The 20,975-nt window shown below is 46.0% G+C and overlaps 1 protein-coding gene across 1 annotated transcript in view; it reads left to right on the top strand.

The window, feature by feature from the left end:
* LOC146776379 (mitochondrial inner membrane m-AAA protease component AFG3L1-like) overlaps positions 1-20,975 on the top strand; it is a 327,798-nt gene that overhangs the window by 184,391 nt on the left and 122,432 nt on the right. The window contains exon 10 of the mRNA XM_085639724.1: positions 16,743-16,896. Within this exon, the coding sequence (XP_085495850.1) occupies positions 16,743-16,896 (154 nt within the window). The remainder of the gene's footprint in view (positions 1-16,742; positions 16,897-20,975) is intronic.

Here is a 20,975-nt window from a genome sequence, read left to right as displayed (position 1 = left end):
CCACTGCCTGCTCATAAGAAGATTTGTGTAATCTTTTTTAGAAAAAAAAAATATATGTATTTTTTTATGTTTCCCATTTTCCTTGGAAGAAAACGGGCAGAGCTTCAAAGAAAAACAACAACAAAAAACGATTGCTTTATTCAAAAGCAATCACAGACTTCCTGGTTTCCTCAATCCAACAGGCAACCATGCCTTCAAATCGCAAATAGTAATCACAATTTGCGACCTACCTCATACATATTAATGAGGTAGGTCGAATTGCGACCCACTTTGAATCCGTATTCTGAGAACCAGACTATTAATACATCTGTCCGTTCACAAAATACCAATGGATTTGTTAGAAGTTGGTGCACAAATTGCAACCACTTCTAACAAATACATTTTTGTACATTCCATTTAAGGAATTGCAAATTCCGAATCATTATTTGTTGCAATTTTTGATTCCTTAATTGGAACCTTTGTACATGAGGGCCAGAGTTCAATATTTAATAAATAGGGGCAGCAAGAAAGCGCTGCTCATTTTACATGAATAAATGTCGGGAATTAATTTTATTTTGAAGCTGGCAAATACAGTTTTCCCATTCGGGGGAAGCAGAGGACGATAGTAGGTGCGACAACCAGATTGCACTCCGAAACCTTTAGCACGCCTGAGCGCAGCACCTCTGCCACACTCTAGGGAGTACTTTTATCTCCAGTTGGAGGTTGGAAAGCCAACATCAAAAAGTAGATAGTACTCCAGGGGCACCACTTTTGACACATTTGTGGGGTAGGAAGATTCCCTCACTATTCCTGTCCGGACGAAGCGCTACGGATCCTCCTGACCACTAGGGGCGCGAAACATGTTGACTGACTAGGGTTGGACCCTAAACAGGGAACTCACATCAGACTACCAGGGTACTTTATTACCCCATTGGTAGCATTTACCTATAATGGTTTTTAATCTGACAGGGTGGTTCAGTTATTAAAAGTAGTTGGTGGCCTCCCTGACCAGTTTTAACCCACATCATCACACAAGAGATGCACTCCACCTAGACTCTACCTTGCATTCATCATACGGCATACCAATAAAAGATCTCCGCCAAAGTGACCCTTCGGGGGACCCATTGGACATTGCAACCCCGGCCAAACGAGGCGCAATAGCTCTATGATGAAGCATGACATCCCTTTGGTATGTGTGCGGGCAACATGAAACAGTCCTGCTGACTGCCACCGTGCATATGCCCGAGTCCTGCACAACCTCTTTCTCCTCTTTCTCTTTAGGAACCATAGCCCTAATTTTTATTTGTGAAATACAGTTTTCACCATTTACTTTTATCAAAGACTGAGGTTTCAGGATCAGAAAACGGTGTACGTGTGTGCGGAGGTAACAGATCAAAAGATATGATCCATTGGCTTACCACCACATTAATAAAATATGGCGGCAGCTATTTTACAACTCTGGGGCTCAGGCCCCTGTCCTGCAAAAACATTAAAAAAATAATAATAATTTAGGGAGGCAGAGTAGGGATACAGGGTGGTCAGCACTATAGCGCCCCTCTCTCCCAGAGTCTTTTGGGAGCATGGGGCCGAATCACTAATCCCAAATGGATGTAAAAATATATAGAAAATTGTAAATACATTTCTCTACCTAGTAACACTTTATTAAAGTGGTAATAGGTAGGGGACATCAATAAAACGTACTACTTAGCTACATCTAAGACCCTAAACCAGAACTCAGCTAAACGTACACCGCAGCCAAACTGTCAAGAAAACGACATAGCAGCCTTGTACTTTTGGTAAATACATCCATTAGCCAATCATATATTGCGTTGCATATACTGCAGTATAATGGGAACTTACCGTAGTATACCGCAGCACGACATATAAGTATGTATTTTAAAACGTATAACTTTAACACAACTCACAATATTTTCTCATACTACCATATACACCAAATAATGTATTTTGTGCCACATTACATCGACCTACTTTCACGCTACACCACTCCACTGTTCCACTGTACAAACTCCACTGTACCCCACTCCAGTGTACCAACTCCACTGTGTCACTATACTATACGCTAACGCACTCTGTATTATTCAACTGTATGCAACTCCACAGTTTGGCATTCCACTCAATGCTATTCCGCTCTATGCCACTGTCTATACCACTGCACTGTACCCTACTACACTACTCACTCCATGTTATTCCACTGTATGCAACTCCACTCTCGCCACTACATTGTACTCTATTCCACTCTACACCTTTACAATCTGCAACACTCCACTATACGCTGCTCCACTTTTATCCCACTCCACTATACACTATTCCACTTTACGCAGCTACACTCTACATCACTCAACTCTACACTATTCCGTTGCACCCCACTGTATGCAACTCCACTCTGCCAATCTACACCATTCCACTCCATGCCAGTCTACACCACTGCACTCTACACCCCACGCTACTCTACTCTATTCCAGTGTACGCAACTCCACTCTCTCAACTCCACTGTTTTATTCCGCTGTATGTGCCACACCACTCTACGCTATTCCGGTATATGTTACTCCACTATACAACACTAAAATTTATGCCACTCGACTGTACGCAAATCCATCCTATACCATTCAGCTGTACACAACTCAACCGTATCGCATTTCCACTCTTCCACTCCACTCTGCCCCGCCCCGCTCTGCCCCGCCCCGCTCTGCCCCGCCCCGCCCCGCCCTGCCCCGCCCTGCCCCGCCCCGCTCTGCCCCGCCCCGCCCCGCCCCGCCCCGCTCTGCCCCACCCCGCTCTGCCCCACCCCGCTCTGCCCCACCCCGCTCTGCCCCACCCCGCTCTGCCCCACCCCGCTCTGCCCCACCCCGCTCTGCCCCACCCCGCTCTGCCCCACCCCGCTCTGCCCCACCCCACTCTGCCCCACCCCACTCTGCCCCACCCCACTCTGCCCCACCCCACTCTGCCCCACCCCACTCTGCCCCACCCCACTCTGCCCCACCCCACTCTGCCCCACCCCACTCTGCCCCACCCCACTCTGCCCCACCCCACTCTACAGCACTCCACTCTGCCCCACCCCACTCTACAGCACTCCACTCTGCCCCACCCCACTCTACGGCACTCCACTCTCACCACTCTACGGCACTCCACTCTCACCACTCTACGGCACTCCACTCTCACCACTCTACGGCACTCCACCACTACACTATACAACACTCTACGGCACTCCGCTCTCACCACTCTACGGCACTCCACTCTCACCACTCTACGGCACTCCACTCTCACCACTCTACGGCACTCCACTCTCACCACTACACTCTACAACACTCTACGGCACTCCACTCTCACCACTACACTCTACAACACTCTACGGCACTCCACTCTCACCACTACACTCTACAACACTCTACGGCACTCCACTCTCACCACTACACTCTACAACACTCTACGGCACTCCACTCTCACCACTACACTCTACAACACTCCACTCTCACCACTACACTCTACAACACTCCACTCTCACCACTACACTCTACAACACTCCACTCTCACCACTACACTCTACAACACTCCACTCTCACCACTACACTCTACAACACTCCACTCTCACCACTACACTCTACAACACTCTACGGCACTCCACTCTACAACACTCCACGGCACTCTACTCTACAACACTCTACGGCACTCTACTCTACAACACTCTACGGCACTCTACTCTACAACACTCTACGGCACTCCACTCTACAACACTCTACGGCACTCCACTCTACAACACTCTACGGCACTCCACTCCACACCACAACACTGTAATCTAAAACATTCCACTGTACGTCACTGCACTCTGTGCTAATCCACGTTGTGCCATTCCACGCTGTGCCACTCCACTCTGTACCTCTCCACTCCACTCCGTGCCAATCCACTCAGTGCCAATCCACTCTGTACCTCTCCATTCCACTCTGTGCCTATCCACTCAGTGCCAATCCACTCTGTACCTCTCCAATCCACTCAGTGCCAATCCACTCAGTGCCAATCCACTCAGTGCCAATCCACTCAGTGCCAATCCACTCAATGCCACTCCACGGTAATCACCTCTACGCCACTCCACTCTGTGGTAATCCTCTCTACGCCACTCCACTCTGTGGTAATCCTCTCTAAGCCGCTCCACTCTGTGGTAATCCTCTCTACGCCACTCCACTCTCTGCTAATCCACTGTATGCCACTCCACTCTGTGCTAATCCACTTTACGCCACTACAATCTTCGTAACTCATCTGTACTCTGTTGCATTGTATGCCACTTCACTCTACCCAACCCACACCAATCCAGTAGGCTTTGCTCAATAATACTATACTCCATAACTGTCCACACCCACCACTGTACACTATACTACACTGTACAACTATGTACTGTTCTCAATGCCACTGTACAGCACTCTACTTTACTCTATAGCCTTGATGACACTCTACCTCACTCTATGCAGCTCCCTCTATGGTGCTCCACCCAAGTTAATATACTCTCTTCTATCAGACACTACTCCACTACTGCTCTCTTTGCCATTCCACTATACACTACAATATGCCACTCAACTGTAAAACCGTCTATCCCACTCCACTCTACCCTTAGTGTACCACACTCTACTTCACAACACTTTAATCCACTATGTGACGCTCTCCTGTACTCCATTCCGAAACATTTTCCAAGTCACTACAACACACCAGTCAACTCCACTCCACTATAACACACACCTCTGCACCGTATTCTACGCTACTCAACACCACTGTACTCTAGAACACGCTATTCCACTCTATGCTACGCCACTCCACTAGATTCCACTACATTATACTTCACCCCCACTGTACCACACTGTACTCCACTCTATGCAATTCCAGTCTACAAGACTCTACTAAACTCTGACACTATACAACACTGTACTCCACTCTGTGCACCTATTTCCCAGTGTACTACCCTCTACTCCGCTGTATGCCCCTACACCCTGGTGTACAAAACTCCACAACACTTTTCAACACACCACTCCACTGTACTGTACAAGACACCACCCCAATTTATAACCGTTTACTCTACTCTGCACTATGCCTGTCTACTCCACGCCACTGTTCGAGATACAACAAGTTACTACACTATATAGCAATGCACCAGCAGTGGCTCCTCCATTATGGTGGAAGAGCGTAGCCCCCCCTTCCCCAGCCAGCAGAAAAATAACATAATAATAAAACAGGTTTATTATCATTTTATGTTTCTTCATAGGATCGAGTCTTTGGGGCGAGGCCATCTCAATACTACACTGTACAACTCTTCTCCACTCTACTGTACCACATTCCACATTATGATACTCCACTCAATGACAGTAAACTCTACAATTTGAAACAAACCATTGACATTGACTAAAAAAACAAAGATTAAACCTTTGTTATAGTTAAGAAAACTTTATGTTTGAGGCATGCATGCCATCTAGTGTTGGGCTTGGATGTTTTCACGTTGTTTTTGTTCAAAGAAGTCTTTTCCAGTCACGAAGTAGGTGACTCCTCCTTTCGGTGATAGTGCGCATGGGCATCGACTCCATTGTTAGATAGTTTTTTTCCGCCATCAAGTTGAGATGTGAATTGCTGTGCTCTGGTTCGGCACCGTTTCTTGGGGTCCCTTCGACGCACAATCCACTGCCCTTGACTGTATTGTTTCTCTGTCACGTTCCAATTTGCCGCGTATCGTCTCGAACCAAGATTTTTTGATCGGAAAACTCGTGGAGGGTCACTGGGCCTAACCGCGCCTGGCTTGCTAGCAGTCGATGGAACGGACTCCATTCAAGCTCTGTCCCGGGTCGTCGCGGCAAGTTTCTGCACACCGACCTGCACGAAGTGTGCAATCTCTGTTTGTCCCCAGAACACGACGAGAATGGCTGTGACGCGTGATGATAGTTTCGATCAAAGAAGACTCTTCGTGACCGTCGTGCTCGACGTCACGAGATGCAACACCAAGGCAGCTCCGTACCGGACATGGAAGAAGAGGAGCAAGTTACACCGAGTCAGCGTACCGTGAGTACAGAAACCCCCTTGCCCCAACAACCAAAACCGAAAAAGGCTCCAGTCCTTCCTCTGCCTGCGGGCCAAGGTCGGCACCGAGTAAAAGTTTTGAGCACCTCGCCCGTGGGCCCGGCGCTAAAACACAAAGAAAAACCTTCCGGCTCTGGCTCGAGTCTCCCCCATGCTGGCACTGAGCCGAAATCCAAGCACGTCCATGTTCCATCTTTGTTGAAGCCTAAATCCTCGGTGCCGAAGAGTTTGGAGCCAAAACATTTGATGCTGAAAACTGCAAGTAAAGATAAAAAGACTCCGGCAAAAGAGCCTCGGTCCGATGTCCTACCTTCGGATCCGAAGCAAAAAGAACTGGTTATCAACCCAGATACTGGACATATTCATGCCAAATTGCCTGAAAAAAGGACATTTGCCCATCAGGATGAGCATCACCTACCCCTGAAGAAAAGGAATGTGGGTACAAACCCATCACCACCTTATGTGCCACCTCTTTCACCTACTAATCCTCAACTACTCATTACACCCACTAATTCACCACCACCATCACCTGACCCACAGGATGACGGGGATGAGGGTGGGCCACAAGATGTTGACCCATAGGAGGATTATGATACTGATCTACACACACGCACCGACCCTGACTTATATCTGTCCAGGCCATCACCTCCTGACGACAATATAAGTTACAGTGAGTTTCTTAACAGGGCTGCTCATTACCATGGGGTGGAACTACATAAGGAGGCTTTAGAGGAGGACTTCTTGTTTGAGACCTTCAGCTCCACTCTGAAAAGTACACATACAATGCTTAAGGGGATGCTTAAGCATGCAGATGAAGTTTTCAAGGACCCTGTCAGGGCAAGAATCATCACGCCCAGGGTTGAGAAAAAATATAAGCCAGCACCTACTGACCCTGTCTACATCAAGGGTCAACTGCCCTTAGACTCTCTTGTGGTCTCTAATGCTCGTAAGAGAACAAACTTACAGACCACAGGTGAGGCCCCTCCTCCTGATCAGGAGTCAAAGTTAATTGATGCCTCTGGTAAAAGGGTAGCCTCACAGGCAGCTAATCACTGGTGCATTGCCAATGCTCAGGCTTTGCTAGCCAGATACAATAGGGCTCATTATGTTAAGCTGGAAAAACCTATACAATATGTGCCTAAGGTGCACAAATCTAAGGCAAATGATCTGATCCAAGAGGGAAACCTTATCACCAATACTTCCATCTAGTGCACATTAGATGCAGCAGACACAGCAGCACGCGCAGTAAGCACCAGTGTATTGCTACGCAGACATGCATGGTTGAGAATTTCAGGTTTCAAACCTGAGGTACAACCCTCCATTCTCATTCAGCCCTTTGATAAGGAACACCTCTTTGGTCCAGCAGTTGGCACCTTGCTGGAAAAAATGAAAAAAGACACCTGAGGTCGCAAAGTCCATGAGGACTTTACAATTACCTACTAATAGGGGTTCCTTTCGCTGCTCCTTTTACAGGGGTGGCTCCAAAAATGTTACCACAGAAAATCCCTCCCCCCCCCCCCCACCCCCCTCCCTTCAAGGGCAACAACCAATTCCCCCCATCAAGAGGATATTTTAGAGAAGGTTTTAGAGGAAACAATGGTAAGAGAAAGAGGCAGACGCAACTCCACACGCACTTCCCCCCACTAATAAACAGTGGCTTCCTTCCGCTAGGGGGACGTCTCTCTCAATTTCTGCCTCTCTGGAACAATACCACCTAAAACAAATGGGTTTTACACATTATCCAATATGGTTACTGCCTGGAACTTACAGACACTCCCCCAAACATTTTTCCAAAATCACATGCAATGTCACAGGAACATCCTACCCTTCCAAAAAATAGAAGTTCTCGATCTGTTAAAAAAAATGAGCAATAGAGCTAGTGCCATTAAAACATCAAGGGACCGGAGTATACTCCAGATACTTCTTAATTCCCAAGAAGGAGGGCTCTCTCAGGCCTATACTAGACCTCAGAGAACTAAATCTATACATTCAATCAGACCACGTTCGCATGGTCACTCTCCAACAAGTTCTTCTGCTCCTTCAACAAAACGACTTTCTGTCCACTCTTGACTTAAATGATGCCTATTTCCATATCCCAGTTCATCGCAAATACCTAAGGCTCATAGTAGCACGACAGCATTATCACTTCAAGGTGCTCCCATTCGGAGTAACAACCGCACCCGGAGTTTTCACCAAGTGTTTGGCAGCAGTCGCAGCTCACCTTCGAAGAAAACACATTCACGGCTTCCCTTATCTGGACGACTTGCTCATAAAAGCTAACTGGCAAAAAAGCTGTCTTCGTCACACTCACAAAACAGTGCAGTTGCTCCACGATCTTGGATTCACAGTAATCCTGTCCAAGTCTCATCTACAGCCATCCAACACACAGACGTATCTGGGAACCACAATAGATACACAAAAGGCTTTGGCCTACCCCAATCCGGTCAGAATCAGCAACATGCAGATTCTGCTCTGCCAGTTTCAGCCTCATCACTCATTGCCAGCTCAAGTGTTCATGCAGTTACTAGGCATGATGGCGTCTTGCACACAAACAGTCCCTTACTCAAGGCTTCACATGCGTCCCCTTTAAGAGTGCTTAGCACGTCAGTGGAACCAGGCTCAGGGTCTCTTATCAGATCTAGTGTTGGTGGACCGCTGCACCCATCGCTTTCTGCAGTGGTGGAATACACAAAACCTTTCAAAAGGGCTGACCTTCATCGATCCGGTTCCACAGAGAGTGCTAACAGCAGACGCTTCGTTCACCGGTTGGGGAGCTCATCTCCAGACGCATACAATTCAGGACATGTGGAGCCTGCAGCAAAAGCAGCTCCACACAAACCATGTAGAGCTGCTAGAAATTTTTCTAGCGCTCAAAGCATTTCTCTGGAGATGGACCATACATCACAGAATCTTTCTCCTGGCAGAACACCTTCCAGGCGTAAACAATCAGATTGCAGATCTGCTCAGTCGTGAAAGACAACAGATCCACAAATGGAACTCCTCCCTCAAGTTCTCCTCCCATTCTTTCAAATGTGGGGCTTTCCAGACATTCCACAAACCTAAACGCAAAATGCCCAAACTTCGCATCCAGACATCCACACCCATTGTCCAAGGGCAATGCACTATGGATGAATTGGTGAGGGATATTTGCCTACGCTTTTCTGCCTCTTCCACTCATTCCATTAGTGGTTCGGAAGCTCAGACAGGCGTCCCTGACATTAATCCTAGTTGCTCCCACATGGGCTCGACAACCCTGGTTCACAACCCTGTTAGAGCTCTCAGTAGTTCCTCACCAAAAACTACACCTCACTCTTAATATACTCACTCAGAGCCATGGAGAAATAAGACGTCCATATCCCAGCCATCTCAACCTAGCGATCTGACACCTGAAATCTTAGAGTTTGGCTACCTTGATCTTCTGCCAGACTGTATAAATATTATCAAAAAGGCTAGACGTCCTAACACAAGATAATGCCATGCAGCAAAGTGGAAGCGATTTGTGATATACTGCAATAACAATCAAATAGATCCACTGGACGCTTCAGTTCAAAACATCATTTGCTATTTACTACATCTGCAGCGTTCCTGTAACGCCCTGAACGTCTCAGGATCGTTTAACAGACACGATAATGAGAACGCAACCACTTGTGAAGGTTTAGTTATTTTAATGAAGGCAAAAATAATACAAGGAATAAACAAAGGTTATAGTCACTGGAATCCTCCAGGCTAAGTACGTTACCAGCCCACAGCACGGATGGTCCTAACCGTCCTCTGCATATACGCCGATCCCGGCGTATGCCAACAGAGGGCAGAAATGAAATGGCCGACAATGCCAATCGGTAGGCTGTGAGGGGCACGAAGAGTGTTGGGGAGAATCGAGGAGTCAGGGAAACACACAGCCGGGGTCTCTACCTGAAGGGAGCAGCCGCTCAACCTCTTCCTCAGACTGCACCGGGACGCGGAGTCACCTCCTGGTGATACGTCACTGATACCCCAATCACAAGCAAAGAAGACTGAACCGAGAGCAGCCGCTCGATCGATCCCGTGGACTTCCGAGTCTGTAACGCGGCAAACACCTCCTGGTGTGCGTTACAGCTGGCAGTCCCTGTATCTCTGGTCGGGCTGGGAGTTACGACTCCAACCTGCAAAAGCGCCACAGCGCTTTGACTCAGCCGAGTCAAAAAGCGAAGCTCAATGGTTATCCGGTAGAGCTTCCGGGTCCTTCACAGGTGACGATGGGGCAAGACACGGCCCAGGGAGTAACGACTCGACCTACCTCCGTTCTTGCCTTACTGGAGCACCACTCCGGAACACTGCTCTTCACTAAGCAGGTACGTCGGTGTAAACACAATATCCGACAGCGTTGTACCTCCCGGTTCCTCCCTTTATAGGGCGTGTTTTCCTTGAGTTATGTAACAGCTCTCCTGTTTACATAAGGGCGTGTTTTCCTTGAGTTATGTAACAGCTCTCCTGTTTACATAAGGGCGTGTTTTCCTTGAGTTATGTAACTGCTCTCCTGTTTACATAACCTCTCAACCGCTAAGCATCCTGGGAGATGTAGTCCGTTTTCGCTGGTTACCGTTTTCCTCCCCTCGCATGACAGGAATTCTTGACAGTACATCCTCCCTCTCAGCGGCTCCCCACGGGTCCAGCGCTGGCAGGAAAACGCCGATGGAACAAGGAGACCAAGCGCGGAGCATGAACCCCTTCAGCCGGTTCCCATGACTGCTCCTCCGGGCCATAGCCTTTCCACGCAACCAGGTACCACAGCTTCCCCCTGAGCCATTTGGACGCCCGTATGCCCGACACTTCATACTCCACCTCCGACTCCACGCATACCGGCCTAGGTGTCCCAGACGGCTTGGAGGGTGCTGGTTTGAGCAATGATACATGAAAGACAGGGTGTATCCGCAATGACTGGGGCAAGCACACCTTCACGTTCACGGGACCCATACACTTGGTAATTCGATAGGGGCCCATGTACTTGGGATGGAACACACTGTTCTTTCGAAACCTCATGTTTCTTGTGGATATCCAGACGTAGTCTCCAGTGCGGTACAGTGGCCCGGGCCTTCTCTTCCTGTCTGCCGCAGCCTTGTATCTTCTCTTGGCCTCTATTAGGACAGCCCTTGAGCGCATCAACGTGTCTTTTATGTGTGCCACCCTGTCCGCTGTGGCGGGAATCCTGTCCTCTCTGAACGGATGTAGAAATGGCAAGAACCTGGGATGTTGGCCATAGTTGCTATAGAACGGAGATGACTGTGTGGAGCTGTGAGTGGCGTTGTTATAGGCTATCTCTGCAACCCATAGCAAGTCGACCCATTCTTCCCTGCCCTGGTCCACAAAACATCGCAGATACTGTTTGAGCGTTTGGTTCAGGCGCTCGGTTTGGCCGTCCGTTTGAGGGTGGTAGCTGGTGGACAGGGCGGTCTTAACATGCAGCGCAGTGCACCAAGTCTTCCAGAATTGCGCAGTAAACTGCGACCCCCGGTCCGACACGATCACCCCAGGTAATCCATGCAGTCGTACCACATTCTTTAGGAGTAGTGACGCCAATTCCCCGGCCGTAGGGACTCTCTTGCAGGGGATGAAGTGCCCCATTTTCGTCAAGTAATCCACCACCACCAGTATTGCCGTCATCCCCTGGTCTACCGGTAGGCCCACCACGAAGTCCAGTGATATGCTATCCCATGGTCTATCCGGGGTCGGAAGTGGATGTAAGAGCCCTTGGGTTCGGCCATGGTCGGCCTTCATGGTAGCACACGTAGGACACTCCTGTCCCCACCTCCTGACATCCACTCTCATGGTTGGCCACCAGAAATGCCGTCCCATGCTAGCCACCGTTTTTTCAAAGCCCAAATGACCTGCGCATGGAGAGTCATGGCACCAGATGAATGCTTGTTTCCTTAGCCTAGGCGTGGGTATCAATAGGCACCTGCCCTTCAGGGGTATCCCGTCCTTCAGCTGCCATTCTCTGTGACTGAGGAGCCACCTCCGCCATGCGAATGACCTGATCCCTCTCTTTATTCCCCTCAGGAAAGTATCCGGTTGGATAACCCCCACTACCATCCTCGGGGAAATGATGGAATGCTCGGTCGCAGGCAATGGTTCCTTAACTGCAGATTGACGGGACAGGGCGTCTGCCTTCCGGTTTTCCGTCCCCGGCCGATATGTGATGCGGAAGTTGAAACCCGCAAAGAAGATCATCCACCGCAGCTGTCTGGGAGAAAGGTGTCTTGCGGCCGTCATGAACTGTAGGTTCCGATGGTCCGTGTACACCGATACCACATGTCTTGCCCCCATCAACCAATGCCTCCATTCGGTGAAGGCGTCCTTGATTGCGAGAAGCTCCTTCTCCGCAATATGGTAGTTGCGTTCGGCGTCGTTGAGTTTGCGGGACATGTACGCAACGGGATGAAGCACCCCTGTGTCGTGGTTGCGTTGGGACAAGATAGCCCCCAGCGCCACATCCGATGCGTCCGCTTCCACCACATAGGGGAGATCCGGATCGGGGTGAGCCAACACCGGCGCCTTACCAAAGGTGCTTTTCAGGGCCTCAAAGGCTGTGTTCGCTTCAGGGGACCAGACAAACTCCTTGGACTTCCTCAGTAGCTGTGTGATTGGGGCCACCAATCCTGAAAATCCATCTATAAACCGCCTGTAAAAGTTGGCGAAGCCAATGAAACTTTGGACGTCCTTCACGCTTTGGGGCACCGGCCATTCTTTCACCGCCTTGATCTTTCGTTCCGCCATCTCCTGTCCCTCTGGACTCAGCATCACTCCGAGGAATTCCACGGATGTGACGTGGAAGTCACACTTGCTGAGTTTACAAAACAGCATGTTTTCCCTCAGCTTTTGGAGCACAGCTTTGACGTGGTGTACGTGCTCCTCCACACTGGACGAATAGATGAGGATGTCGTCGATATATACGACCACGTAGATATCCAACTCCTCTCTGAATACCTCATTCAAAAAGTACTGAAAGGCTGCCGGGGCGTTGCACAGACCGAACGGCATGACGAGGTACTCAAAAAGGCCGAACCTGGTCTTAAAGGCGGTCTTCCACTCGTCTCCGTCCCTCATGCGCACCAGATGGTATGCCCCTTTCAAATCCAACTTGGTGTAGATACGAGCTTTCTTGACCTGTTCCAGAAGTACACTGATGAGAGGCAAGGGGTACCGATTCTTTACGGTTATCGCATTCAATGCCCTAAAGTCCACACAGGCTCTCAGCTCCCCATTAGCCTTCGGGATGAAGAAGAGTGGCGAGGCGGCCGGAGACTTGGACGGTCGGATATTTTGTAACGCCCTGAACGTCTCAGGATCGTTTAACAGACACGATAATGAGAACGCAACCACTTGTGAAGGTTTAGTTATTTTAATGAAGGCAAAAATAATACAAGGAATAAACAAAGGTTATAGTCACTGGAATCCTCCAGGCTAAGTACGTTACCAGCCCACAGCACGGATGGTCCTAACCGTCCTCTGCATATACGCCGATCCCGGCGTATGCCAACAGAGGGCAGAAATGAAATGGCCGACAATGCCAATCGGTAGGCTGTGAGGGGCACGAAGAGTGTTGGGGAGAATCGAGGAGTCAGGGAAACACACAGCCGGGGTCTCTACCTGAAGGGAGCAGCCGCTCAACCTCTTCCTCAGACTGCACCGGGACGCGGAGTCACCTCCTGGTGATACGTCACCGATACCCCAATCACAAGCAAAGAAGACTGAACCGAGAGCAGCCGCTCGATCGATCCCGTGGACTTCCGAGTCTGTAACGCGGCAAACACCTCCTGGTGTGCGTTACAGCTGGCAGTCCCTGTATCTCTGGTCGGGCTGGGAGTTACGACTCCAACCAGCAAAAGCGCCACAGCGCTTTGACTCAGCCGAGTCAAAAAGCGAAGCTCAATGGTTATCCGGTAGAGCTTCCGGGTCCTTCACAGGTGACGATGGGGCAAGACACGGCCCAGGGAGTAATGACTCGACCTACCTCCGTTCTTGCCTTACTGGAGCACCACTCCGGAACACTGCTCTTCTGTTTACATAACCTCTCAACCGCTAAGCATCCTGGGAGATGTAGTCCGTTTTCGCTGGTTACCGTTTTCCTCCCCTCGCATGACAGGAATTCTTGACAGTTCCAATTTAGCGTACTCTTCCATTCGCTTACATCTTGCTGCAATAGCTGTATACCTACAGAATAGACAACATCAGTCTCTTTTTAGAGTGCCTGTCATCAAAGCATTTATGGAGGGACTTAAAAGAATCATTCCTCCAAGACTTCTATCTGCTCCAGTGTAGTGTCTCAACATTGTCCTCATCAGGCTAATGGATCCACCCTTTGAACCATTGTATGAACGTGAAATACAATTTCCTACTGGGAAGATAGCTTTCCTCATAGCTATCACATCTCTGAGGGGAGTGGGTGAGCTTCAGGCACTAACCATAGAAGAACCATTCTTACAAATACACCAAAACAAAGTTGTTCTGCGGACCAACCCTAAATTTCTACCAAAAGTAATTTCTGCGTCACTAATCTGTTGAGAGTTGCCTGTGTTCTTCCCTCAACCAGATTCTGTGGCAGAGCGTGCTTTACACACTATAGATGTGAAAAGAGCTATTCTTTACTATATAGAAAGGACAAAACCTTTCCGCAAAACAAAACAACTATTTGTCGCTTTTGCTCCATCACATAAAGGCAATCCTATATCAAACTCAGGCATTGCAAGGTGGATAGTTAAGTGCATTCAAATATGCTATGCAAAAGCAAAAAGAACTTTAACAATCCCCCTAGAGCGCACTCCACACCCAAACTGGGGGCCTCTACGGCATTCTTAGGAAATATACCCATAGATGATATATGCAAAGCAGCAACATGGTCTACACCTCACAGAGGTGTTAGCAAGACAGCAAGCTAGTGTGGGCCAAGCAGTTTTACGTACACTATTTCAGACCACTGCAACAGCTACAGGTTAGCCACCGCTTTGGGAGATAACTGCTTTTTAGTCTATGCACAGCATGTGATCTACAGCTCACATACCTCAAACGGAAAATGCTACTTACCCAGTATTCATCTGTTCTTGGCATGTAGAGCAGTAGAGTAACATGCGCCCACCCGCCTCCCCGGCTACCTAGAACTGTTGCAGTTACATCTTACTTAGATATAGATAGATATAGATATAGATATAGATAGATATAGATATAGATAGATATATATATAGATATAGACATCTCTTACATCCAGACCCAACACTAGATGGCAGGCTATGCACAGCAAGTGACTCTACAGCTCTCTAAGCCAAGAACAGATGCATACTGGGTAAGTAGCATTTTCTTTATTCTTTCTATACAAGCCTAATTTATAATACATACACATTACAAATTCTTAAATTATAGTTCTACCTTAAATGTCATTTACACACTACCTTTAACTTAATAAAACTCTGTTTATTCTTTATATGCAAACCAAATATTAACCACAGAAAGAAAATTTATAAACTTGTACCTTTAACTTATAACTTATGCCACACCTTCATATTATTGTAACTGGTTCACCTTCATACACCGTGTATTCACCTCGGTAGCCACACTACATTAACTATAATTTGCCACTCTACCATGCTCTGTGTTCTCACAAAGATTTGATTTGCGATGTCAAAACTGCTTTTGTAAATACTACTAATTTGCTTGGTATTAATTGAGATAATATAAAACGGTATAAGCCATGCATGGAAAAGGCATGAGTTATAGTTAAGTAGTGTGGAACCAAGACTTCTTTTCCATTGAACCTCCTCTCCGGTTTCATAAAGACAAAGTATTCCTGAAAACTAATCACCACTTTATCAAATAAAATTAAACTTACCTTTTCTCTAATGGACACTACAAAAAGTGGCACGCTCTATTCAAACACAGTTTAGCATACTGAATCCAAGCAATCGTCGCACCTGCCTTAAAGAAATTTGTGAGACCAATTTTTAAGGAAGGTCAAAGCACATTCCAACATAGTATGGCGGTAATGATGGAGCTTTTACTTCTGTGTTAATTTGAGAACTATGGTAAGCAGCTACATAAAAATCATGCCATATGTTCTCAATGAATGTATGAAAAACTATTTGTATAGTATGATCAGCTGCTTCCAATGGTAATTTCCCGGCACTAGAGTTATCAGCCTGAGACAATGTCTGCTACCTGGACTTCCAGACCATTCCTGGTTGTTCATTAGCCTTGTCTAATAAGGTGAGTCAAATTCCCCCCTTCAAGTGTTCTTTTGTTCTGCTTCCCAGTCTTCAGCATATGAATCGATGAATGATCCCTTGCTGGAGAAGAAAAAGGTAGCTTACCCATGACTGTGTCTCTCCGGCATTGACCTCTTTCAAGGATTTAGATTAGACTCCTTCTCTTTATTGAGGCTCTGTTATTCCTCACACCCATGTGGTATGTATATCTGAGCAATAGTGGACATTTTTGAAAGTAGTACGAAAACCTTGCCTAGTAGACCAAACACTGAAGTGGGCAGGCTACATGCAATGCTGTTTTAGAAGTATGTATTCCAACACTGTTGATTTCATGTTTACTCCCACCATGTCAGAGGGAGTAAATCAAGCATGCTACTGTAAGAAAATAACTCGAACTCTAGTTATGTCAGATAAAAAAGCTTTTTAATTTAAGTGGATTTATGATTGCATCCTTATGTGCAGGTCCGTGATATGTTTGCAATGGCCCGCAAGAATGCTCCATGCATCCTGTTCATTGATGAGATTGATGCTGTCGGCAGAAAACGTGGCCGTGGAAATTTTGGGGGTCAAAGTGAGCAAGAGAACACCCTAAATCAATTGCTAGTAGAAATGGACGGTAAGAGAAGTCAGCTGTTTCAGTGACTCATGAACTTCATTGCTTGTACTAGTCTTGTTTGTGTTCTAAGTGTTAACTGAATGACGCATGTAGACACATTCTATCTCCCTCTCTTTCTCTCTCCCTACACACATACATAAATATATATATATATATATATATATATATATATATATATATATATATATATATATATATTCACTGAAAAAACCATAGGTTTCACACACGTTTTAGTTAGGAATTAGCATTTAAAAAACCTTGCAAATTCACTTAAAAAACCATAGGTTTCACACATGTTATAGTTAGCTGGACATTTCACTCGTGAAAAACCATTGAAATTCCCCCATTATATTTAGTGCAGGCAACTATAATTCACGCGACCGCAATCCTCTGCTGATGACTTCAGATATTACATCACTGTATTAGACACTTATTTACCCATGTCTTCTTCCATTAATTTTTATTTATACATATATTACAAATATTTTTTTTCAGAAAGACACATGTCATCAGTGATGTAATATCTGACGTCATCAGCAGAGGATTGCGGTCGCGTGAGTTATAGTTGCCTGCACTAACTATAACGGGGGAATTTCAATGGTTTTTCACGAGTGAAATGTCCAGCTAACTATAACATGTGTGAAACCTATGGTTTTTTAAGTGAATTTGCAAGATTTTTTAAATGCTAATCCCTAACTATAACGTGTGTGAAACCTATGGTTTTTTCAGTGAATTTGTACGGTTTATTAAATGCTAAGTTATGTATTTTTTTTTTCACCGTGCGCGTACCGTACGCGCATGGTGCGCGCGCTGTGGGCGCTTGGTGCGCTTCACGTACCAAGCGCCCACGATGCGTTGTTCGTGCCGTGCGCGTACCGTGCGCGCACCCCGCGATTTTTCACAAAACAAAAAAAAATTTTTTTTACCCTTGGGGGTCCTTCAGTGACCCCCTGACAAAGGCTAGGGGGTCAGGACCTGTCCATCCTGCCCCCTTCTCACGTTTTCCCCCTTTGTTTTTCATTGCCTCAGACTGCGAGAGACAAAATGGCGGCCGACACTTCCTGATTTCGACCGATTCGAATGTTTACTGACATCTAACAACCAATCAGAATTGCGCTCGCGCACGTCACCGTGCGCGTACGGTATGCTTACCGTACGCGCACGGTGCGCGCTTATAGATATATATATGCTTTTAACTGCAATTTTCTCAGGAACTAATGAACAGATTTACACCAGACCTCCAAAAGGCACATCCCTGAACTGAGGACTACCTCTCTGCCAAATTTCAAGTAATTCTGTTCAGCCGTTCGGGCTGTAGCTTGGACTAAAGGTCCTATGGAAAAATGCATGGGGAAAATGCGTTTTGGGACCCCCCCCCTTTTTCTCAGCCCCCACTTGACTAATCCCCCCGAGACTTTCAGGGAAGGAGCGGAGCGGAGCGCCCCACCTATTTTGAAAATTTCGCGAGGATTCGTCAATCGGCGCCAAAGTTATTCCAAATAGAATGTTGCGGATTTCCTATGGAAACACGGTCCTAACTATAACTATCTACTGGCGACCGCCAGTAGATAATATATATATATATATATATATATATATATATATATATATATATATATATATATATATATATATATATCCCTGAAAAAAGCCAATTTAAAGGGATGTTATAGTTGGGGGAAAAGGTCAGTTAAAACATACCATTTTTATAACAAAACCATGAAATTCACCAGTTATAGTTAGCTCAAGTAACCAAAACTCATGCCCTAAACTAACTATAACTTGTGCTCCCACCATGCACAGTGTTATCAATGATGTTGTTTCAGATCTTACAGTGATGTTATCAGTGATGTCATAGAAAATGTAATGAGTGATGTAATATGTGAGGTAAGTAGCAGGGCATGGCGATGCCTCGAGTTATAGTTCCTTTAAGACACGAGTTATAGTTATTTGAGATAACGATAACTGGTAAAAAAAAAAATTTAATGGTATGCTTTAACTGACATTTTCAGTCCCTTTAATCCTTTTTTCTAAGCTTTTGTTTTTTAAAGTAAGGCAAGATATTAATATTCCCAATTAGAACATTACTTTGACATATATATATATATATATATTATCTACTGGCGGTCGCCAGTAGATAGTTATAGTTAGGACCGTGTTTCCATAGGAAATCCGCAACATTCTATTTGGAATAACTTTGGCGCCGGTTGACGAATCCTCGCGAATTTTTCAAAACTAATGGGGCGCTACGCTCCGCTCCTACCCTGAAAGTCTCGGGGGGATTCGTCAAGCGGGGGCTGAGAAAAAAGGGGGGTCCCAAAACGCGTTTTCCCCATGCATTTTCCCATAGGACCTTTAGTCCGAGCTACAGCCCGAACGGCTGAACAGAATTACTTGAAATTGGGCAGAGAGGTAGTCCTCAGGTCAGGGATGTGCCTTTTGCAGGTCTGGTGTAAATCTGTTCAGTAGGTCCTGAGAAAATAGCATTTAAATCAATATATATATCTGTAAGCGCGCTCCGTGCGCTTACGGTAAGCTTACCGTACACGTACGGTGCCGTGCGCGAGCTTTTCTGATTGGTGGTTACATGACTGTAAACATTCGAATCGGTCGAAATCAGAAAGTATCGGCCGCCATTTTCTGTCTCTCGCACTGAAAAACAAAGGTTGATAACATGAAAAGGGGGCAACGAAGAGAGTTGCAGACCCCCTAGCGTTCGTCAGGGGGTTCACGAAGGACCAAAAAGTATGAAAAATAAATTTAATAATTTTAAAAAAAAATCGCGGAGTGCGCGTACGGTAAGCTTACCGTACGCGTACGGTAAGAAAAAAAAAAAAAAAGAATTAACAATCACATTTAATATATAAATCTAAGGACCCCCAAGGGAGAGAAAAACGGTGCGCGCAAAAATTAAAAATTAATACATAACTTAGCATTTAAAAAACCGTACAAATTCACTGAAAAAACCATAGGTTTCACACACGTTATAGTTAGGAATTAGCATTTAAAAAACCTTGCAAATTCACTTAAAAAAACCATAGGTTTCACACAAGTTATAGTTAGCTGTACATTTCACTCGTAAAAAACCAATTAAATTCCACGTTATAGTTAGATCAGGTAACTATAACTTGCGCGACCGCCACTCTATCAAAAGGATGATGTCATCAGTGATCTCATGAGTGATGCCACTGACCATGTCATGAGTGATGTAATATGTGACGTCATGAGCAGTGGATTGCGGGCGCGCGAGTTATAGTTACCTGATCTAACTATAACGTGGAATTTCATTGGTTTTTTACGAGTGAAATGTACAGCTAACTATAACTTGTGTGAAACCTATGGTTTTTTAAGTGAATTTGCAAGGTTTTTAAATGCTAATTCCTAACTATAACGTGTGTGAAACCTATGGTTTTTTCAGTGAATATATATATATATATATATATATATATATATATCTGCACCTCCACAGCAATGGCGAACAGAGTCGCGAACCCAACGAAATGAGGTCGAATAGAGTTTTTATTCTTCTGAACCTCGAACCTGACGCATTTCGGGCTTCAGAAGCCCTTGCTCACAAGTCAGCTTGAAACACATTTGTCATCATTATTAAATGCTTTACAGTGAATGGGGTGTTGCCACCACGTGGTGCATAAACATAGAAAAAACACTTCAAAGCGTTAATGTCACGGTAGGTCTGTTTTCTCAACATGTGGTTACTTATTTTATATATATATATATATTCACATTCACACATGTTATAGTTAGGTGGACATTTCACTCGTAAAAAACCAATGAAATTCCCCCGTTATAGTTAGTTCAGATAACTATAACTCGCGCGCCCGCAATCCACTGCTTATGTCGTCACATATTACATCACTCATGACATGGTCAGTGGCATCACTCATGACATCATCCCTGTGATAGAGTGGCGCTCGCGCGAGTTATAGTTATCTGAACTAACTGTAACGGGGGAATTTCATTGGTTTTTACGAGTGAAATGTCCACCTAACTATAACATGTGTGAAACCTATGGTTTTTTAAGTGAATTTGCAAGGTTTTTTAAATGCTAAGTTATGTAT

Source organism: Triturus cristatus, chromosome 12 (genome assembly GCF_964204655.1).
Source record: "Triturus cristatus chromosome 12, aTriCri1.1, whole genome shotgun sequence".
Taxonomy (NCBI): domain Eukaryota; kingdom Metazoa; phylum Chordata; class Amphibia; order Caudata; family Salamandridae; genus Triturus; species Triturus cristatus.
This window is presented reverse-complemented; position numbering and strand designations above follow the sequence as displayed.